General features: G+C 37.8%; 1 protein-coding gene across 1 annotated transcript in view; it reads right to left on the bottom strand.

Annotated features, from left to right (window-relative positions):
- The window catches only part of Tfec (transcription factor EC), a 66,701-nt gene that overhangs the window by 24,634 nt on the left and 17,626 nt on the right, over window positions 1-24,441 (bottom strand). The window contains exon 2 of the mRNA XM_057781485.1: window positions 8,639-8,890. Within this exon, the coding sequence (XP_057637468.1) occupies window positions 8,639-8,818 (180 nt within the window). The 5' untranslated portion in view covers window positions 8,819-8,890. The remainder of the gene's footprint in view (window positions 1-8,638; window positions 8,891-24,441) is intronic.

The raw sequence follows: 24,441 nt of genomic DNA, 5'->3' as shown, positions 1-24,441 counted from the left end.
ATAGCAATGGTTTTCTCCTTCTCCTTCATCATCCTTGTCCTGAGCTTGCAAACACTAGCCAGGAGAGGCACACAGGAACTTCTGCGCTAAGGTGAACTTTGCTTCTTCCTTGGACTTTAAGACTAATCTGGTCTAGATTGTGACTGACAAAAGCTTGCTCATTGATGGCGTGCAGTCCTTTCAAGTTCCAAGCAAGCGCGAGAGCTTGTTAATATTTACTCAGACCTTGTCTCTGGAATGGTCTTGAACTATAACAGTTTGCTTAGGTTGCCAAATACCACCAGAATTTACAGATACCTGGCTGAAAAATACCTGATCACTTTAACATAAATGAGTTACTACCCACAACCATATCTCCAAAAGGAGAGAATGGAAGAGGCTAATGGGTAGAAATGGCAGACTGATATCTAAACTCAGAAGTTAACTAGTCATCCAGCTTCAATGGAGCAGAGAGTCGGGCCTGTCTCAGGTCCTCTCACACGTCTAGGAGCTAGCTCCCCTTTTCACAATGATTGACATGGAGGTATGAGACCACTGCTGCATGTGTTTTCCAACAGGGATGTAGCCAAGCAAGAATCTTCTATTCATTTAAAGAATGAGTTTGACCACATTCCTGAACGTCTCTCAGCATCTCTCTGCTGTGTACAAATATAAACAATCTCTAGCACATGGATTTTTTTCTGAAAAACATACACACTTTTTCATTATCATCATTATCACCCTGTGTAGCCAAGGAAAAGTGGCAATATTTTATTGTTGCCCTTGTTGTGATCCTGCTGCCCTTTAGAAATACTCATAAAAAGGAATGCTAGTGGCAACAATCAATTACAATATTGGACCTGAGTTTAGAGCACTTTGATATTTAGCTGCTGACACTCATGTTGTGTGAGGCATCATGCTAGTTGCTAGTGATGGACTACTATGAGAATGTTGTTTGAGAAGGGAAAAGGTTGAAAAACACAGAGATTTTAGAAATACTGGATTTGATTGGGACTGAAAGTAGAGGGAGGGGAGAATAAAGCAGAGAAGAGCACAACATGACTCTTGGAGTTCTTGATGTTAGTATTATTTTCTCAGATTAGCCAAAATAGATTTGGGGAGTAAAGTCTTTTTAGCCATTGTAAGTTTGAGACATCTGTTGTAACACAATGGATATCAAACAAGCATAGGACAGATATGTTAAACATGGAGAAAAAAAGGCCTAGGTTGAGGAGGACAGGACATCATCTACAAAGATAGATGAAAAGAGATGGCTGAAGACTGGGCCTAGAGACATAGCATTTTGTCATCTGTTAGAAAAGAAAGAGCTAGCAAAATGGATGAAATATCAGATTTCCTAATATGTATATCAGAGAGTACCTCAGGGTATGGTTAACCATGTCAAATGCAACTTGGAAGCCAAGTCAAACTAGAATAGAGACTTTGATACCAGATATTAAAATTATATATATTTCATTTTGAGGGTTTGGAGGGCGGAAATGAAATGGTAAAGTTATGTAATTATACTATAATCTCAAAAAAAAAACCTGTTTCAACTGATTGGTGTTAAGAGCCCTTTTCAAGTCATGAAGACAAAAGCTTGATTGAAGAGGAGAAAATGGGGCCAGCAGATGCTGCATCAGATGCTGGAAGGAAAGAAATGGAGGCAGTAAAGTTTTGTTTCAGGTTGTGGAGGGGGATGTTTGTGTGCTGAAATAACATGGTGGCTAGGAAGCAAATGTGTTCAAATAGAGCTATGTGGTTTGGTGTGATTTGAGGGGATTGTGGAAGACTAAGACAACACTGATACAAACAGTCTTGTAGATATACTGCTGATATGGGGGGAAGTACACAGAAAGAAAATTTGTTGGGAATTTAAAAATGAGATAGAGCCGGGCGGTGGTGGTGCACGCCTTTAATCCCAGCACTCGGGAGGCAGAGGCAGGTGGATCTCTGTGAGTTCGAGACCAGCCTGGTCTACAAGAGCTAGTTCCAGGACAGGCTCCAAAGCCACAGAGAAACCCTGTCTCAAAAAACCAAAAAAAAAAAATGAGATAGAAACTTTATTCTGTTCTAATAGGGTGACAGAAAAATAAAACAGATGTGGAGGGTCAAGAGAACTGTTAAAGCTATTGAGCGAATCATAATTGGACTGACAGACATATTTTCTTTACAGAGTGTTATAATAATGGGTGGGGAACCTTAGAAGTACAAGGAGGGATGATATTGTTCAGTCTCCCTTACTGGTAATCGTTTAGGGTATGATTATAGGTTGACTCACGGGAGTAAACAATCAAGTGAAATCTGATGATCTATTTCACATAGTCTGCATGCACAATGTGGTGAGTGCTCCTCATTTATTTGCTCAGGTAAAGATATGGCAAGAATAAAAGAGTTTATCCAGTACTGCAATCTAGGCAGGATATGAAAATGAGAAGAAGTTAATGGTGCTTGTAAAAAAAAAAAAAAAAAAAAAAAAAAAAAAGAAGAAGAAGAAGGTGTTATATCTTGGACTCTATTGAGATAAAAGAAGATTTTTTAAAATTTGGTAAGTGGGAAAAATAGGTATTGAAAAACAGAAACGTTGTCAAATGGTGTGTCTTCTCAATAAGCTTAAACAAGAATAAAGATATAAAGCTATAGGAAGCATCCTTCAAAAACTGGCATTGGGCCATAAATGTATGAAATAAAATACTAAAATTATGAAGAAATTGTCAAGAACTCAGACATGAGCTTGTGAGGGACGGTTATAAGAGGAAGAAGAAAACTAACATGGAGGGATACTAAAGAAATGGAGAGCCTGAGAGGAGAGGTTGATGAAGCAAGACTGACGGGGCAGAGCATTATCTGCTTCTGGTGTTCTGGGTCCTTGAGTTCTACTTTACACAGATGCTGCATAGGAACCAATTCCTCGTACAGGTGACCACCTCTCCAGAGCACACAGAAATAGGAAGGTCATTGTCATTTAGGGTCTAGTCACTCAATAATTATTGTTAGGGTAAAATGCAAACCCTTGAACACTTTTCCTGGAAATCTAACAAAAGTACATTAAATTACTTAGACAATTTCTTTGTGTATAGAGAGGTGAACACATGTCTAATATTTAATCTTATCTGATTCTCTGTGTGTGATGCTCAGTTACCTGTGATGTCTGAAGTTCTGTATACTAGGGGAAGGAGGAAGAGATGGTTCTCTCAATAGAAAGTCTATTTGGAATTAGTAAAGAGAAACTAGAGGCTTTCATAGACCATTTCTCGGGCAATGAATATCAAATATCTATCTTAACATTGTTTAAGTAAATGATTCACTGATCAATGGTTGACCTCAGCCTACAAAATGTAGTCACTCACATTCTCCAAATGAAAACTTTAAAATAACAACTGCACTTAAACCTTTTATATCTCATCGTCTTATGATTTCTACAGGATCTTAACCCACACACTAACGAGCCAACAGTAACCCTTCTAGATATGCGGAAAGAGTATATACAAGCTTTACAGATAACACTTCCGAGACTAGTAACTGGACATTGAGTAAAGTAATCAAACAAAAGATAAGATAACATCCATTCTTGGAATATGATTCCAGGAATTAATACCGACTTAGACACAGAATTTTTTTCTACATTAAGGTGATGAGACCTCTCTCTATTTTTCAGCTCAGAATATTGGCTCAGAAATAATTCATATTTTATCATAGTAATTTTTCTGTCTTCAACAAGGGAGTAAAGGCTATGAATCTCAATCTATTAATCATAGTGAAGAGTCAAAACCAAATCAGGACCTCATGAAGGTAGTTGATTATAGGCAAAGCTTCAAATAGGAAATGTCAAAATTAAGTCATTCCTGCATAATGCTACAGCAGATTAGATACAGAATTGGATGCTTGAATATAAGATAGATATAAATATAGATAGATAGATAGATAGATAGATAGATAGATAGATAGATGATAGATAGATAGATAGATAGATAGATAGATAGATAGATAGATAGACAGAATGACAGATAGATGGATGTAGATAGATACATATATACATGTAAAAACATACAGAGAGATACACACATAAACACACACAAATGTACAAACACACACACAAAGAGAGAACAGTGGAGCCCTATAATTTTTCTCAACATTATATGATCTTTTAGTATTAAGTATTTAGCAATATTCATTTGTTGTCTTGTCTATTTCAAAAGTACAGAATAAAACACCATTTCGCAGTCAAATGAAATTACTTTGTTTTTTTAAGCTGAAGTGATTATCAGTTTTAGGGTTTTTGACATTTTGGGGGCCTGTAAATATTTACTGTGCTTTGCATGGGCAGAAGAGTGCGTGTTCTTTCCTAACAATTCCATACTGTTCATAACCTCAGCAATTTCCATCTAAAGGAATCCAATGCATTCAGAATACTGTAAGTAAGGGTTAAAGTGGCGCTTCCATTTGAAATCAGGGAGAACTTTAGTGAAGACTGAGAGTATATTTTGCATCTTTAAGTTTTAAAACACTTAGTTGTGTATTTCAAAGCTCATGCTATCTGAGAGCTGGGTCCATGGCTCTGATAGGTTGCTTTTCCTGCATCACCTACCCTATGATCCCTGGTGACAAGGCCCCCCGGGGGACACTTACTGCAATCAGCATCTAGATCAGCAGAGTGCTTCTCGTGCTGTGCTTCAAACCAAAGTCCACAGCCTCAACATGTTGACAGAGGACTTCCATATCATCTTTCTTCTTTCAAAATGTTTTGTATATGTCCAAAGGTCAGTGGTGAATTTTTAGCTGACTATTGCACATGAATTTAGATGATAATACAAAAACGTACTCTTTTCTTCGTCTCTGTAACTAGTGATATAGTACCAAGGATACACACAAACCCCTTAAACAGCAACAGTACCATACACTTGCATAGTGAGGGAGATATGCTAGGCACTGTCTCTAGTGTTTGACATATTCCAATCATTTAAGCTTCACAGCAGCCCAGGGGAGGAATTCGATACTTATCCTCATCATACAAAAGGAAATCTAAAGGAAAAGAAATTGCCATTTTGTTCCAGATTACCTGAGTGTCAGAGGCAAGTTTGAACTCCTGAACTCTGAATCTATAGTTCTAACCTCAATGGAATCTTTATTTGCATTTTCAGTTCTTAAAGCTTCCTTTTCTCTGCAGAGAGGCTTAAGAAATAACCAGTAGATGAGGAAGGCTTTTAAAGGTTTACACTTTTGAAAAAGACCGTGTGCTTCTTTTGCTCTTTCTACCACCACCCCCCACCCCGCCCATATACTTGTAATAGTTGACACAAGAGTCACCTCTCAGTGAAGTATAACCTGGACCACACTGTGCTATGGATCTTCCTGTAATAGATTTTGTTTCTAAGAGTATAAACTGAGGTGGTAAGACCCACCCTAAATGTGGGAACCATTTCCTGGGCTGGACCTTGGGCTGTACAAGGAAGAAAGTGAGCTTGTAAGCATTTTACTCTCTCTCCTCTTGGCTGTGGGTATGATACAGCTACTTCAAGTTCCTTCCACCTGATTTCCCCACACCCCACATTGTCAGCTAAATCAAACCATTTCTCCCCAGCCCCATTTTCATTTTGTTGGAGTATTTCATGACAGCAATAGAAATGAAACAAGCAACCATTGAACCTCTAGTTCTCCTCTTCCCACCCTACTGCCTTTAGTGAAAATTTAACACATGTAAACTGAAGAAGGTATAAGTGCTGAGTTGAGAGGCATGGTCGCATTTTGAGTTTCTCATGGCATATAAAGAAATAACCAGTAGCAAACACTTCCAAAAGCATTAAACTACCCTCCAACCAAATTCTGCTGTATTCTAAGAAAGGTGGTTGGTTAGCTTGAGTCAAGACTTGAAAGACTCTCCAATTATGACTTTTCAATAATTTCACGAATCAATTCAAATAAGTGTTGCCAAATACTTATTGAGCAATATTTATTTTCAGACCTTTCAAGAACCAGAGGAATTACTACAGGCAGCATCAGTGAGAAGTTCTTGCCCTCATGGAGTTCAAGCACTATTGAGGAGTAAACAGTAAAGAGTAGAACACAAGGAACAGAGGTTGACTGGATTCATAACTCTTTCACTCTGGACAAAGATTTGCCTGTGAGTAAGGTATGGCATTTTCATCAATGAAGTAACAAACTAAAAGAATGAAAAAATATTATGATTCTTTAAAATATATCATGTGGTGTAAAAATTTCATAATGAATGAAGTCATTGAGGTACCAAATCTATATGGAGAATCATCAAGAAAAAACCTTAAGGTGGAGGTCAGGGGAATCTCAAGTTTGTGTCTCAGAGAGAATTAAAATCATTTAGACAAATGGCAAATAATGAATTAGAGGAAGAAAAGAAAAGACATACGGATGACCTGAACTCTAGAGAGGCACCTGTGAGCCAGATGCTAAAGAACAGAGCAGTAAAGGGTAAAGGAAAACTCTAAGCTAAGAGCAATGGTTAGTGTAGAAGGCACCTTCACTCTTGTAAGTACAAATGCCAATTGCATGTTGGGAAAACATACACTGTGAAGTGCTTCTCTTAATATTCCCTATCTCTGTGCCAGAGACCTCCAGTCTCTCACTTATTTCTAATTCCAATCATCACTTCTGAACCTGAGGACACTCTCCCAGACCTGTGAGGTGGTACTATAGTTATCACTGGATGAAGGAGAGGTTCCCTTTTGTTAGTGAAGGAGATGGCTTAGAAGGAAACAGGGAATAAGACAAATATCAATAGCCACTATCTCTTGAGCGCAAACCATGCCATTGTGTTTGGAAGTTTTAAAATATCAAACAAAAATCAAACTAACCCTTTTTCTAGGCTTTTAGTCACACATCTGTAGTTCCATTCCCTGGAAAGTTTGAGATAGGAGGATCTCAGGTTCAAGGCCAGTGTAAGGTATATAGTGAGGCTCTATATCGAACAGCAAAAATAAGCATAAAGGCAAAGGTAAGGCATGAGCCAAAGAATAGAAAAAAAGATCCCATGGTAAACCCAGAAGACTGATGCATGCTGCCTTCATGACACAAAAGACTACTTTCAAGATTTTACCAAAATCGACAGGCATAATCATTACCTATGGGACTTGATTTTTCTTTAAGAATCAATAATTGTTACAGAAAAATAAAACTTTGGATGAGGTGGTTGGAGAATGAATTGTATTGGGTGTATGTTCTAATATTTACTGTGCAGATCACTCTCATCTGACTTATAGTCTGTGTTCTTCATGCACAGAACAAGGAAACTGGTGCTGTATGCCACTTTTGAAAGTTCCATATGCATATACACATACATACATACATACAGGGATCCACATTCAGCTTTGTATTTCAGAGAGTCCTACAGTGTGATAAACTTTTTTTTTCTTCATCGAATAATCTATTGGGTCTTCATTTTTTCCTACTTTCCAAGTTAACATAAATCTTTTTAAGAATCTTCCTTTTCTGTTTGGATTCAAATGAAACCCTGAGTGTTCTACCTTTGCTCTTTGAGGCTGTGAAATTAATATTGGAAGAATATCAACCTGAATAGGCCATTCAGATTAGAAGAAGATGCCCAGGTGGGAGAGAACAGAGCTCCACCATGGGATCAAGGCAAATAAGCAAAAGGAGAAGAAAGTCCATCTGCAATCGGCATAACTTATCTACAAGAAGTTGCTAAAGATTTTTCCAAATTTTAGTTATTGCCTACTTTGCATCCTTGTTTTTTCAGTATTTTTGAAGATTCATTTAAAAGCAAAACATGTTCCATGACACAAGCTATTCTTATTTATTTGGAAGAAGTCTCAGCATCACTCCATGCCAGCTACTTAGTAAGTGAGAAGAAAGAATTTCTTTAAATTAAAAAAAGTATTAAAAATAAAGTGTAAAAATCTATTTATAATTCCATGAAATATTTAAAGTAATATGATAATTTATTTTATTTTAGTGAACATTTTAAGACCACACAATTAGTGTTTTTATATAATTTGTATAGGTTTCAAATCTATGTATAGTGATATTTTACTTATGATCTAACAAATAAAGCTTACCTGATGCTCAGAGTTCAAAACTAGCCACACTAGTCAGCCATACAGGCCAGGCAGTGGTGTCACACACCTTTAATTCTGCACTAGTTAGCTATAGAATATTCCTCTCTAGTGCTGGGATCAAAGGCATGGAATATAAAACAGGATGAAACAGAAATTCACTCTCTTTTCAGTCTGAAAATTTTGTAGAGGCAAGAGGTCTTTAGCGGTTTTCTGCTTTACTTCTCTGATCTTTCAGCTTGAACCCTAATTTCTGTCTCTGGGATTTTATTGGTTGTGCTATATCTATAGATATTTAAGATATTGATAAATTCAACTAAAGTTACTCAGAAAACCTAAACCTTTATGATTAGAAATAAACCTTCTAAATACAAAGGTTTACTAGTGGCTCATTGATAACTAATTGAGTATTAAAATGAACTACATAATTTAGTATTAAAATGAACACGTATAATTTATTATGCATAATTAATTTGCATATGGTTAATAATTGCAGACCAATTAGTAAAGACCCATTTCTTTTGTTACACTTTCATATGAAATATCCACTGCAAAATTGTTAATTTCAATTCCTAGCACTTAAGATAGACTTCATAATCAGCCATTGAACATACGTGCCATTCCGCATGACCATCTTCTCTCCCAAGAGTCAGTAGTTTTGTGAATGGGTTTCCTGTACAAGCAGCATCACTGTCTGGGCTCATAGGTCCATGCTCTCCCTGAGGCATACAGCTTGGTGCTGGAGGTGGTGTCCTCTTGAGAGTCTGGTTGAATACCTGATGGTCAAGGGTCATGAAAGGAGTTACTTGCTGTCTCTGGACCTTGAGCAGCTGAGGTCTTGTAGAGCTTTCCCAGTGTGCCTGGACCTGCCGATTTAAAAATAAATAAATGAAATGTGGATTACAATGTAGTAAGCCAGTTTTTCCCCTAAAGGAATCAGGGCACTAAGATTACTGCAATCAAGAAATGACAGCCTACAGAATGGGAAAAGATCTTCACTAATCCCACATCAAACAGAGGTCTGATCTCCAAAATATACAAAGAACTGAAGAAATTGGACACCAAAAGAACAAATAATCCAATAAAAAAAAAATGGAGTACAGACCTAAACAGAGAACTCTCAACAGAGGTATCTAAAATGGCTGAAAGACACTTAAGGAAATGTTCAACATCCTTAGTCATCAGAGAAATGCAAATCAAAACAACTCTGAGATTCCATCTTACACCTGTAAGAATGGCCTAAATCAAAAACACTGATGACAACTTATGCTGGAGAGGTTGTGGAGAAAAGGGAACACTCCTGTATTGCTGGTGGGAATGCAAGCTGATACAGCCCCTTTTGATGTCAGTGTGGCAATTTCTCAGAAAATTAGGAAACAATATTTCTCAAGACCCAGCAATACCACGTTTGGGTATATATCTAAAAAATGCTCAATCCTGCCACAAGGACATGTGATCAACTATGTTTATAGCAGCATTGTTTGTCATAGTAAGAACTTGGAAACAACCTAAATGCCCTTTGACTGAAGAATAGATAAGGAAAATGTGATACATTTACACAATGGAGTACTACATAGCAAAAAAAAAAATCAGGGAAATGCAAATCAAGACAACTTTAAGATACCATATTAGACCTGTTAGAATGGCTAAAATCCAAAACACAAATGGTAGCCTTTGCTGGAGAGGTTGTGGAGAAAGGGGTACACTCATCCATTGCTGGTGGGAATGCAAACTTGTGCAACCACTTTGGAAAGCAGTGTGGCGGTTTCTCAGGAAATTTGGGATCAACCTACCCCTGGATCCAGCAATACCACTCTTGGGAATATACCTAAGAGATGCCCTATCATACAACAAAAGTATATGCTCAACTATGTTCATAGCAGCATTGTTTGTAATAGCCAGAACCTGGAAACAACCTAGATGCCCTTCAATGGAAGAATGGATTAAGAAAGTATGGAATATATACATATTAGAGTACTACTCAGCAGTAAAAAAACAATGACTTCTTGAATTTTGCATGCAAATGGATGGAAATAGAGAACACTATCCTGAGTGAGGTAAGCCAGATCCAAAAAGAGGAACATGGGATGTACTCACTCATAATTGGTTTCTAGCCATAAATAAAGGACATTGAGCCTATAATTCGTGATCCTAGAGAAGTTAAATAAGAAGGTGAACCCAAAGAAAAACATATAGTCATCCTCCTGGATATTAACCTTCATCACGCGATGAAAGGAGACAGAGACAGAGACCCACATTGGAGCACCGGACTGAAATCCCAAGATCCAAATCAGGAGCAGAAGGAGAGAGAACACGAGCAAGGAACTCAGGACCACGAGGGGTTCACCCACATACTGAGTCAATGGGGATGTTCTATCGGGAACTCACCAAGGCCAGCTGGACTGGGTCTAAAAAAGCATGAGATAAAACTGGACTCTCTGAATATACCATACAATGAGGACTGCTGAGAACTCAAGAACAATGGCAATGGGTTTTGATCCTACTGCACATACTGGCTTGGTGGGAGCTTAGGCAGTTTGGATGCTCACCTTACTAGACCTGGAAGGAGGTGGGAGGTCCTTGGACTTCCCAAAGGGCAGGGAATCCTGACTGCTCTTCAGGCTGATGAGGGAGGGGGACTTTATTGGGGGAGGGGAGGGAAATGGGAGGCGGTGGCAGGGAGGAGGCAGAAATCTTTAATAAATAAATTTAAAAAAATTAAAAAAAAAACAGCTTGAATTTTGCAGGCAAATTGATGGATCTAGTAAACATTATTTTGAGTGAGGTAACCTAAACCCAAAAAGACAATTATCACATGTACTCACTCATAGGCAGTTTTAAACATAAAGCAAAGAAAACCAGCCTACAAACCACAATCCCAGAGAACGTAGACTACAATGAGGACACTAAGAGAGACATACATAGATCTAATCTACATGGGAAGTAGAAAGTAGAAAAAGACAAGATCTCCTGAGTAAATTGGGAGCATGGGGACCTTGGGGGAGAGCTGAATGAGGGGGGAGAGGCAGGGAGGGGAACAGAGAAAAATGTAGAGCTCAATAAAAATTAATAAAAAGAATAAAGTATATTTAATAATAATAAAAAAACCTTGCCCCCCAAAAAGATTCTTTCAGAGTGTATCAATGCTTCTGTTCTAAGGTGACAGGATTTTAATGATTTGATGATTTTAAGAAATGAGTTAAAAACTGATTAAAAAATGTAGTGTTAGTGAGGTTAAATAAAGACAATTATTATAAAAGTATTCATAAGAAATCAAACACTAGAAATAGAAATACAGTTATAGTATGATAGTGTAATAGTGGCAAAATCCTGGGTGGTTTTTTTTTTGCATGTTTTTATGTATTTTCCAGTTTTTCCATACAGAACAGAATTTTGTTTTAGATTTTTTTCATTTTTTTCTATGTTCTAAAAAATAATATCAACAAATTAATATGTACTATCATGAATCAACAGGTAAAAGCACTGTGAAAAAGTCCAACTCTTCTGGTGTGTCAACTGAGCAACTGTCTTTTGAAATCCTTTTATAAAATGTACCATTAGAATTCTGGGCACCCATGCTCACCAGATGGCCCTGGTTACAAACACTGGGTCCCAAAACAAAACACATAAAAATGGAAAGGGGCTGTCTAGGGAAGAGAGGGGCTGATAGGGGCAGAAGGGAAGGTGGGTTGGGAAAGCATCGTATACATGTGTGAAAATGGAAAGAACAAACTTAACAAAGCGTCTGGGCATACTCAGTTTGGTTTCATAGTCAATATTATACAATCATTTGCAAAATGACAACTTTAAGCACCTCAGACTTCCCTTTAAAATCTGCAAATGGAGTATTTATAAAAACCTATAAAATGGAGCATTGCCTGCCAGTTGCCTTTGTATTTACTATGTTGTGGTACGGCTTTTAATACATTTTCCTCAAGTGGCCTATATATAAACCTATTTAATTTTCCCTCGTGCTAAACAATAGCAAAGATTGCTGTACAGTGCTTATTTTTCTTTTTATTTCATTGCACAAACTACTCCTTAAATCCCTCACCATGTATTAGTTCAAATAAATAGCCTGTAGAAAGCATTTTGCATTTATATGAGCTGGTTTGGGGTACAATATTGTAGTAGTTACTTTAGTCTAATTCTGTTATGCTGACATTTTTAGCATTATTTTAATTGTACGACCATAAAATAATTTTTCAGTCATATAAAAAAGATTAAGACTGGCAATAAAGATTACACATATTACTAATTATATTGCTATGAACTTTAGAGCTGTAAAATAACATTTCATTAAAATGCCAATAGTAATTTTTTAAGTGTAGATGTTTAGATGATCCTAACTTGAAATTAATCCCTCTTAGTCTGTGTACAGTTACAAAATTGAAATCATAAAGAATGCTTTTAGTTTCACAGATCTGAACAATTTTTCATGCTATGTAACCACATCAATTGTGTGTAATTGTGGAGCATTGTACAGACAAACGAACCATATCTCATCTTTTAAGTAAAGGACCTGGAATTTGAATTTAGTTCATTAACTAATTCATTTTTCACCTTTCAGCTATTGATGCTACATATATTTACTGAACTTCATGCTTCCATGGGATATTGAGAATAAATGTTTTCTATGTGATCTCAGAGTTCTTGGAGTTCATAGCCTCCTGGGTGGAACTAATTTAGCTAAAGTGACCATAGCAACCACAACAGCAACCAAAACAGCAGGTACTGGACACTGAGCTAGACAATTAGACAATTTGGACATCCTGTCACTGCTCTTGTTGCTTTTAATTTTTATTTAAAACCCAGGAGATAGGTACCTTTAGTGTCTCCACAGAACTATGTTGCCTGTACCTGGGATTCAGCAACATTAAAGAGCATGCCTTTTTCCCTCAGCTGGTAGGGGAAAGAATTAAAATACACAGTCTATCCCCTAAGCACAATGACACTGGCTTTTGAGTGAACTATTCCAATTAGCAAAGTACAACTGAAAGTTCCAGTAGTGTACTCAATGAGTTTTAAATGACATGCATAAGTAGTGCTTTTTATAAGCATCTTGGAAGAGAATGGGCTTATAAGCAAGGTGGTGCAAGGAGAGACAGTCCTAAGCAGAAGGAGAATGAAAGGGACTGTCCTATGGAAATAAGATGTAGCAAGAAGTGTGAACAATGTTACAAATGTGTGTCCCTTAGAAGCCACCCAGATACCTTTCTAAAACAGAACTGTCTTTTTCAATGGCTCTGTAATGATAGAAGATTCACAATGGGACAGGCCCTATCTGAACGAAGGGTTGGACACAGGAAATTACAAGGTTTAGCAGTCAACGGTAGAGATTGTGTTGGGTGCTATCTACACAACATCAGTTAACTAAGCAGGAAAGACTTTGTTTCCTGTGCGCAGGAAGAGTCAGTAAACTGTGATAACGCACACCCAACCCCAATCGCTGACTTTTCCAGTTACAGACTGATATCAGAACAATGGAACAGCTCAGGGTGAAACCCCCAACAAGCAACATTCATAATACTTAGGCTTCCTGGGTTCTAAAAATGCAAAGCATCTCCTCAATTTCATCTACTGAATACCCCAATCTTTTCTGATATTCAGTGAGTTTAATTATAGGTTGCTGTTCATTTATCCACCAGCTCCATGCTTGCTTTTGCGAGTCAAGTATGTAGGCACTGAGCAACATAGTAAAGGGAGGGGGAAATTGCCATTTGTGTCTGAGTTCAAATGGCTTTGTCTAGTCTCACTATGGCCAGGAAGGAAGGAAAGGAGCTTCCTACAGGCAAAGACCAAGTGCTTTGTGCTGGGTGCTTAGCTACCATGACCCCGGGTCACAACCCAGAGAAGACACATAGCAGATACCTAAAAGAGTATGTATGCTGTGATTGAATGAAAGACTAGGTCATGAGATTACAGTGTGCATGAGCGCTGTGGAGAAATGGAGGAGATTTGGTAATCTACCTGATGCTGTTGGTCAGGCATAGGCAAATTGCCAGGCTTTATATGAAAGCTACAGTGGCCATGGCTTTCAATAGGTCTCACTGGACTGTCATTGAACCTTTGCAAAAGAAGGAAATTTTGCTGTTGAAAATAATTAAAGGATCATATTTCCAAAATTCTGAGCCATGTTTTAACAGTATTTTCCCAATATACTGCTATTGCAAACTGAAGTACACACAGCAAGTATCCATTCCCATATGCCTGGCAATTATACCACCCAAGGCCTACTGGTTACAATTTGGGGGTTTTGCTTTTTTGATTTTACATGTCACGTCATGTCCAGTTATCTATAGCTTCTTAAAAGTTATACTAAAAGCCAAGAAAGAAAGGCAATTTGAATATAACATCTCAAAGAAAATGTCAGAAATGCAGAGCGGAGGAGTTAGAGTTGCCTGCTAGGGATCTAAAGAGCTGATGGCTATAATGATTAAAGCATTAGAGAGCCACAAATGAAAGAAAGTGAATTTTTTAAAATGTCTGTTACTTTTAATTGACCCAGTCCACGATATTTTGTTCAAAATACTAGCGAGGAGCTACTGATTGTGAATGTTTTACATGCCCTTGTAAATACAGCATTTATGAATTAGGGAAGGACAGCAGTGGTAGGACACAAGCAGCAGTCAGGAGGGAGAAGAGTTGTTTGTTACCATAAGGAAAATGTATTACCAACTACTACTGCATAATGTTATTTGGAAATACACATAGACTGTTTCTAAATGTGCTTTTGAGAAATACGGGTAAGCATTAGAATGTATTACCCATGTGCAAATGCAGTTAGAGAATAAGATAGTCAGGACCGCGAGGGGTGCGTCCACCCACTGAGACAATGGGACTGATCTAGTGGGAACTCACCAAGGCCAGCTGGACTGGGACTGATGGAGCATATGATCAAACCGGGCTCTCTAAATGTGGTTGACAATGAAGGCTGACTGAGAAGCCAAGGACAAAGGCACTGGGTTTTGATTCTACTGCATGAACTGGCCTTGTGGGAGACTCGTTTGTTTGGATGCTCTTCTTCCTAGACCTGGATGCAGGGGGGAGGACCTTGGACTTCCCACAAAGCAGGAAAATCCTGACTGCTCTTAGGACTGGAGAGGGAGGGGTAGAAGGAGTGGGGGGAGTGGGAGGAAAATGGGTGGAGGGGAGGAGGTGGAAATTTTAATAAATAAATAAATATTTACAAAGTGATCAAGGGGCTGCAGAGATAAAAGCACTTGTGACTCTCCCAAAAGACCGAGGGTCCATTCACAGTACTCACAATTTGGCTTACAAACATCTGTAGAAGAAGTTCATGGTGATCTGATACCCCCTTCTGGCTGCCACAGGCATTATACACACATGGTGAGCATACAAACACACATACACAAAGCTAGAAATAAATAACTTAAAGTGTTCAAGTAAAGCCCAAAACAACTAAAAGGGTACAGGAATAAAAAGAAAAAAAAAAAAACAACCACCATATAAAAAAAGTAGCAAACATCGTAAGAATTCAAGGATACCATTTACTACTTAGAAATCAATTCTTAAAAAAAAATAAAATAAAATAAACACATAAATACATAATCAAGAGCAAGTTCTCCATTCGGGCAAATCTGGTGCACCAATTTTCAGGATCTGTCTGGTCCTCTGTTCAGTACATCCCAACTCCAGTACCTCAGTCTCCTCTGGCCACACCTACCTAACACTCTTCTTACAGTACTCGTAGAAGTTTTATAGGTTTCTACCAGGAACTGCCTTCTTAGCCTTAAATGTTGAGACCTTCTCACACCACATCCAACCTCTTCAGCTAGACACTGCAGATCCTTCTCCAGGGTCTAGATGGATGCAGATAATGCATACCCTTCATCAAGCAAGCTTCTCTTCACAACAGATGGGGGTCATTACAGAAAACCACAACCAGTCCAAATGCAGAGTTGTAGTGCCCAGTCCAAACTGATTTGTCTATGACACAACTCCTGCATCTCATGCTCAGGGATTATCATGGAAGAGAGGACAGAAAGACTGAAAGACCCAGAGGACAGGGAATTTGCTGTGAGATTATTTCCTAAGAATATCAGAGAAGCTACACCCATGAAGTCTTACCCATATAACTGACAAAAAAAATGCCCTAAGCAGAGACAACACTTGTAGACATGTAACTGTGGAAAGGGATAGCTCAGGAGGCCTCAGCCCTAAATAAAGAACTACAGGCAACTAAGAAATGCTGAGAGCAGGGAAAATAGTTTTACCTGGGAAGAACAAGCCCATTGGTCATCCAAAACTAAGCAATCAGCACTAAAAACATACATAAAAGTAAAATTGTACAGACTGAAAAGGATATATTTATAAATTTAAGAAAACATACATACTCAGATAAAAAAAAGAGGGAGACAGACAGACAAGGCAGACAGAGAGGGAGAGAGAGAGAGAGAGAACAACAAAGAAATAGAGACCATGAATTTGAAAGAGAGTAAGAGAGTGAGTAAGGGGGTCATGATGAGGAATTTAAGATAAGAAAGGGAATGGAAAAATGATGTAATTATGTTATAACATCAAAATAAATAGATAATCTTTCATTAATAAAAATATCAAGAAAAGTAATTCATTTTAAATATAAAGGCACCCATAGATTATAAGTAAATGAATAAAAAATATTTTATGTGAACACTCCTCTCCCTTAATATCAAAATAACTATAATAATTTCAGTTAGAGCATAGTTCAGATAAGAAGGTTATCAGGAATATTGAGATGCAGCATCTGGAGAATGGCTCAGTGGGTAAGAGTTCTAGCTTGCCAAGTTCTTGAGATCAAATTCCCAATTCCACCTAAGAACTAGAGTTTTGGTAGGTATCCCTGTAACTTTAATGATATGGCAAGTGGAGATGGGAAGATGTCTGTGGTTTGGTTTGGCTGCTAAACTAACTCCAAGTTCAGTAAAAGACCCTGTCTCATGGAAACAAAAGATAGAGAGACAGATCAGGACTCCTGTGTCCTCCTGTGTCTTCCTGTGACCTCTGTGTACTCACATGCTCATAACCACAACACACACACACATACAAACAAAAATGAAAGAGGAGAAAGGAAGAAAGGGAGGGAGGGAGGGAGGAAGGGAGGGAGAGAGATAATTTACAATGACAAGTGATTAGTTCTCCAAGATGATAATGAAATACTTAATGTGTAAGCAACAATGGAATGCCAAAATCCTGTGGCAGAAGATCGAAATGTCAGAGTAAGGGAATGAATCCACTATTATAGCTGTGGAATTCAACATGCTGTAATGCATAGATACAGGACACAGAAAATCAATGAGTGTAAAGATGAACTCCGTACCTTCAACAAACAAATTAATATAATTGACATCTATAGATTACTTCATCCAACTAGAATGTAATACCCATTTCTCTGAAACTCAAACAAAATACTGAATATACCGCATCTTGGGTGTTGAGGGAGCTGCGAGCCTCTTCCCACAGCCTGGCTCCCGCATGGTTAGCTTTATACCCGAAATAACAACACACACATTGTATTCTTTTAAACACTTTTTGGCCCATTAGCCCTAGCCCTTACTGACTAATTCTCATATCCCGATCAACCCATCTCTAATAATCTGTGTAGCATCAGTTTTACCAGGAAAGATTCAGCATGTCTGACCTGGCGGCTTGCTTCGCTTCTGGCTCTGAGAGGAGCTGCCCTGCATCTGCCTGGGAGAGGGGAGCATGGTGTCTGTCTCTGAGAGGAGATGCCCTGCATCTGAGCTCACTTCCTCTTCCTCCCAGCATTCTATTCTGTTTACTCCACCCACCTAAAGGCTGGCCAATCAAATGGGCCAAGGCAGTTTCTTTACTAGCCAATGACCTTCCTCCATCACTTGGGGCTACAAAACATTTTAACAACTGAAAGAAATCATTTAATGTCTACTCTGAGACAGGAGAATTCTACCAGAAATATCATAACAGAGCTAATTAAAAATCCCAAAGTATGGATCTGGAGATATGGCTCAGCAGTTAAGAACAGTAGCGATTCTTCCAGCGCACCTGGGTTCAATTCCCAGCACCCACATGGCAGCTTACAACTGCCTCTAACTCTACCTCCTTGGGATCGCCTCACACAGACATACATGCAGATGAAATACCAGTACACAAAAGTAAAAATAAATAAATACATAATTTTTTAAAATCCCCAAATACTTAGAGAAACACAGTTCTAAATTACATACGAGCCAAAGATGTCTCAAAAGGATTTTTGAAACATTTTTTACTAAATGAAAATACGAACAAAACTTTTAGGTTTTATGGACATCAATGAAAATAGAAATATGTAACTAGATAGAGAGATATGGATATACACACACAGTTCTAAAATAAAGGGTTCTCATGGCCTGGAGAGATGATTCAGCCATTAAAGGCTATGCTCAGACTGAAAATGAAAAAAACATGAAATGTTCCCGTTGATCGATGGTTCCTAACTACAACTCTTCTGATGCAAGTGTACCTACCACACCTTCCCAAAGAAGCTTCTCTGGACTGCAGATCCATCACCAAAAGCCACAACTGGACACAATGCCAGAGAGCAGTGAGAAGCCCAGGCCTAATGAGCACATATATACCATAGCTACTGCATCTATGCCTCAGGGAAATCACAGAAGAAGGTGCTGAAAGACTGCAAAAGCCAGAACACCAGGAAGCCTGGTTTGAACCAACCACTCCTGGAAATTGCTGTATAAAAAAGACCAGAATAAAGGCAATATCTATATATGCTAACAGAGAAAGAGTGAAATTTTATGAGATCCCATCTCCAGACAAGGAACTATAGGCAACTGTAGTGTTTTGAACAGACTGACCACCATAAGCTCATATATTTGCATTCTTATTCACCAGGTAGTGACACTATTTGAAAAAAATTACAGAGATTGGAAGGTGTGGCCTTGGACTGGTGTGCTCCTCTTGAGGGAAATGTATCACTAGAGGTGGGCAAGAGGTTTCCAAAGTCCATGTTAGGCTCAGTTCTCATTCTGTCTCTGTCTCTGACTATCTCTCTCTCTCTCTCTCTCTCTCTCTCTCTCTCTCTCACATGCATGCACGCGCTGTGCACTGCTATGCCCCAACTATGATGACCATGTCTTAAAGGCTTCAATTAAATTTTTTTAATAAGAGTTGCCTTGGTCATGGTGTCTCTTCATAACAATAGAACAGTGACTAAGACAGCAACTCATGGTTATATTTACAAGTTTGTATGTGTAAGTGTGTGTGTGTGTAGCAGTAATAATAAAAAGAGGCTATCCATGTCAGAGTGAAGGTAATTGGGAGAGATTGTAAAGGGAATGAGAAGGGCTGGAATGAGGTTATCGTGGTGGGGTTAGAGAGAGGAAAGGGAAGGGGAAAGTGAGGCAATTATATTTCAATTAAAATGTATTATAAAATAAAAATCCTCAAAATTCAAATATATGCCCAATGAGACATCAACATTTTCATCAAGCCTTTTGAAATAAAAATCTACTTGTTTAATCTACATGTATTATCTTATTCCATAAAAATCAATATAGGGTAAAATGTATGAAAAGAAATTAAGAAAAAATTTAAAACTAAAAGTCTAAATTTACATTTTTGTAAACTAAATACAGAAAAGGAAATGAGATCCAAGAAAAAAGTGGAAATTAATAACGTAATTTAGGTGGAACACAATGAAGATGAAAATCAAAATTCAGTTGAGAACATAAAATCAAAAAGCTGATTCCTTGAAAAGATTAGTGAACACGAATCTGCCTGTCCCTAGATTAGCTTAAAAAAATTGAGAAAGAATTCAAACTATAATATGCAAATCCAGTCATGGTGAGGAACACCTGTTGGTCCCGCTATTTGGGAATTGGACTTATAAGAGCCTACATTTTTTTAAATTAGGCAGTGAATCAAATCCAGATTTTGTGTTAAAAAAGAAGAAAAATGAAACAAAGAATGAAAAGTAAAAGACGAGAAGGAGGAAAAGGATACCGTCACCATACCTTCACAAGACAGTAAAGGATACCAAATTAGACCAGTGTACAACTCTAGCTTTGCCACATTGATAAACTAAATGAAATGGATCAACTTTCTAAGGTACATAATGTGTCAAAACTCACCAAATAGAAAACACTCTCTTAGATTATCTACTAAAGACATTTAATTGCTGCTGAAGCATAGGACTTAGAGTAGAGTACAATTTTAAGGTATCATAATGAAAAACATCATAGATGTGATTTCACTAAGTTTAGAATTTTCTTCCCTATAAAAGACACTATTGGGATAATGGAAGAGAAGCTACAAAGAGAAAATATTTTAAAAAACAATCTGTATCAGATGAAGAACTCTTACCCATAAACTGAAAGAGCTCTCAAATAAACAATAGAAAAAAAAAAGCAAGCAACCTAACTATTTTAAAAAAGGGTCCACAGACATCACAGCAGGGATGCTTTGAGATGTATGTAATAATGGAAATACCAATCAAAGCAGAAGTTCCCACTGTATACCTGTTAGATAGAGGACACCCGTGATATCAAACAATTACAGGGCAGGGGAGTGTGTAGGGGCCATGTGGGCCCTCATTCATTATTGGTAAGATCGTAAGGTAGTAGAGATAGAGACATTTTGCAAGATAATTTTATGATGATTTTAATCAGTCATATTCCTACCATATAACTCAGCATCTGTGCCCTTGTTATTTACCTAAGTTAATTGCAAACAGATCCAATGAATGTCTACACAAACACTTCATTAAAAACTGTGAAAACTCAGAAGTGGTCTTAAGATCTCCCCTATCAGTTGAATGGATATGTCGACTGTGGTATATCCAGATGACGAAATGTTATTAGACACGTAAAATAAATGAATGTGGGCTGAAGAGATGACTCAGTAGTGAAAATCACTTGCTACTCTTCAGAGGCCGTAAGCTCAGCTGCCCCCTACCACAAAAAGAAGCTTACAACTGTCTATAACTTGAGCTCCAGGAGATCAAACACCTATTATGACCTCAGTGAGCACAAAGCCACCCAGAGACACACATATACACATAATTTAAAAATTAAAAAGAAATAAGTGATTTAAACAATTAAAAGGCACAAAGGAAATTTAAAAGCCTGCCGCTCCGTGAAATAGTCAATCTAAAAAGATTACATCCTACATCATAACAACTATGTGACATTTAGAAAAGAAAAGCACAAAAGATGATCAGAATGTCAGGTGTGCACTAGACTGGAGGGGGAGTAGAACTTGGCTGATCAAAGAGTACTGGTTCTTCAAAACAGTAAAAGTAGTCTTCACAGCATGGGAGATGCATGTTAGCATTCACTTTGTAGAAACCCATGGCATAAATAGTACCTTAAGTAAACCCTTACTGTAAGCCTTAGACTTTGAGGAAAGGTGAGGGTTCAGTGTAAGGTCAACAATGATAACAAACATCCCACTGTGAGGAGTGATGGTGGCAGCCAGACAGAATTGCTATTGGAGGAGCTACTGAAAAATGGCTTTAAACAGGGCTCTCTCTATCCCTACCTGGAGATACATGTCTCTTCACACAGAAATAGCAGCTTCCAAATTATTAACTCAACGTACTCTTCAGTGTGCAATAACAAAGTTTTTGACCTAGCTCTTCCATGGATTTTAGAACCCATCAAAGAGATAATAGATTGTTTTTGTTTGTTTTTGTTTTGTTTTGTTTTCTGCCAGGAAGTTTAAGTTACTAGTGGGTATTTATGCCAAAATCCACCAACTCTGCATGCAGACCTAATGATATTTTTATTCTATAATATTGTCTATTTGAATTCTATCTCTCTAAATCTTGTTATAAATAATATAAATTATTTTATATTCTAGGATTTTACTTATTTTAGCTTCTTTTGAAAGTGATTTATAGTGGATAGAAAGCAGAAGAGAATGATGAACGCTCTTGGGTGGTTCAGCAAGCCCTCAACAGACATTTAAGTGTTTTCTTTTTTGAAAGACCAATCCCATTGAACGTTATTCCTCTCCAGAAAATAAAACTATAACCTACATGTCACCATCGGCCAGAAAACCACTTATCCAAACTGGAAACAAAGAATCTATGAGATGACGCCTCTGCCTCTGGACACCTCTTCTCTACAGAAACTCCAAACTAAAGAGGGACAGCAAATATCACAGCACAGTCTTCTCAGGAACTAGACATTTTGTCTCCACTATTCTGACTAGCAAAGCAAACACAGGCCCATACCTAATAAGAAAGATCATCAATGAAATTAAAATAAAATATATCAGCAAATTAAGATATATTAGTTCGTGAGAGCAAACAAAGCTCACATGCAGTCACCAGTTACACACAGGCCTGCAAGCAAATACTAAGGAAGGCAATAGACAGCCATGTTCCCCACAGCTTGACAGTCTGTGAGAAATGCTGTTAATTTATGCCCCATTTGAACATAATAAATGAAGTAAAATATTTGGACTTCACAAATGAATAATAGGTAACAGTTAATTATGTCTCAGATATCAGAGGTATAAGGAGAAAATCTATTTTGGGGGGCTTATGAGTCGACTACCTTCTAGATACCAACTTATAATAGCCACATGACATTTCTTAATGTTCCACACTGAAGATTAATAACTCATTTCTTCAAACCTTACTTTCCTCACAGTGGTCTGTGAATATGGTACACCCATAAATCTCATCTTGACTAAACCTAAAATTATACAGCACAGCCTGTCTGATTGAGATGTAACTACTGAGCTAAAGTAGGACTCAGTTCATCAAAAGTTTTACTTAGATTTCAGAATAGCTGTCAGCATATTTCAGTGGAGCATTATATAATTCAGAGCCATTTAATGGATAATGATGTAAAATGTGGTTGTAACATATTCCTTCAGTCTCAATCATTTGAATTCAGATAATTCCAGTGATGTGTCTTTAAAGAAAAAAAAATCTACACTTAAAGCACTTTAGCAAGACATGAATAATATTAAGCAGAATTTTCCTAGCTCAATATCAATTCTAGCAGTAAAATGTTTACATTCAATGAGATTCAAAGAAATCTAACTTCCTTATAACTCCATCTAGCCCTGTTTATACATGTGCTTATTAGTTTTGTTTATATGAATTCTTCAATCAAGTTATCATTACATGCATATGTTGTTTAATTTGACCTACTCTCTTTTTTGTTTTTGTTTTTGTTTGTTTTTTGTTTTTTGAGACAGGGTTTCTCTGTATAGCTTTGGTGTCTGTCATGGAACTAGCTCTTGTAGACAGGATTGCCTTGAACTCTCAGAAATCTGCCTGCCTCTGCCTCCCGAGTACTGATATTAAAGTCATGCACCAACACCATCCAGCTAATTTGATGTACTCATAAAATATGTTTAAATAAAAATTTCTGAGGCATAAGCAATAATCTGGAATCATATCAGAAATTAACTCCTTCAGCTGGGTTTCAAAGCAGTAAAACTTCCCCCCCACCACACACACTATAGTCAGTAAAGCTTGTGCATAACTATAAAGCATTCAGAATACTTTAAAATCTACTTTACATTTACAAATTTAATGTTTATTAATTTGATGGAGGAAGGTCATTGGTTAAAAAATAAAGAAACTGCTTGGCCCTCATAGGTTAGAACATAGGTGGGTGGAGTAAACAGAACAGAATGCTGGGAAGAAGGGAAGTGAGCAGAGATGCCATAGCTCTACTCCCCAGGCCAGACGCCATGTAGATCATTGCCAGGGCAGACGCGATGAAGCAAACCACCAGGTCAGACATGCTGAATCTTTCCCGGTAAGACTGGTGCTACACAGATTATTAGAGATGGATTGATCAGGATATGATAATTAGCCAGTAAGGGCTAGAGCTAAAGGGTCAAGCAGTGTTTAAAAGAATACAGTTTGTGTGTTGTTATTTCGGGGCATAAGCTAGCCAGGCTACCACGAGCTGGGGCGGCAGGAACACAGCCCGCAGCTCCCACAACATTAATTATTTTTCTTGATCCTAGTAATGGAGATTGAACCCAGGTCATACTCAAAGAAAAGTAAGCAATTAACGTATAACTGAGGTACAAGTCTGCTGTGGGACAGTAGTTTTACCCTGTAAACATTTGTTTCTTGTGCTTGTTTCATAAAACACTGATTGGTCAGTAGCCAGGCAGGAAGTATAGGTGGGGCAACCATGCAGGAAGAAGAGATGGGGCAATGAGAACAAGAGAATTCTGGGAAGAGGAGGATTCTGCAGTCTGCTGTCATGACCCAGTCACACAGGAAGCAAGGCACCAAGTCACGTGGCTAACTCAGACAAGAATTATGGGCTAATGTAACTTATAAGAATTAGTAAATAAGAAGCCTGAGCTAACAGGCCAATTGGTTTATAAATAATGTAGACCTCTGTGTGATTCTTTGGGACTTAATGACTGCAGGACTGAGTGGGACAGAAAAACTCAGTCAACA

The sequence above is a fragment of the Chionomys nivalis genome, chromosome 1 (genome assembly GCF_950005125.1).
Source record: "Chionomys nivalis chromosome 1, mChiNiv1.1, whole genome shotgun sequence".
In the NCBI taxonomy this organism is placed as follows: Eukaryota; Metazoa; Chordata; class Mammalia; order Rodentia; family Cricetidae; genus Chionomys; species Chionomys nivalis.
Note: the sequence above shows the minus strand (reverse complement) of the source record. Positions and strands in the feature narration are given on the sequence as shown.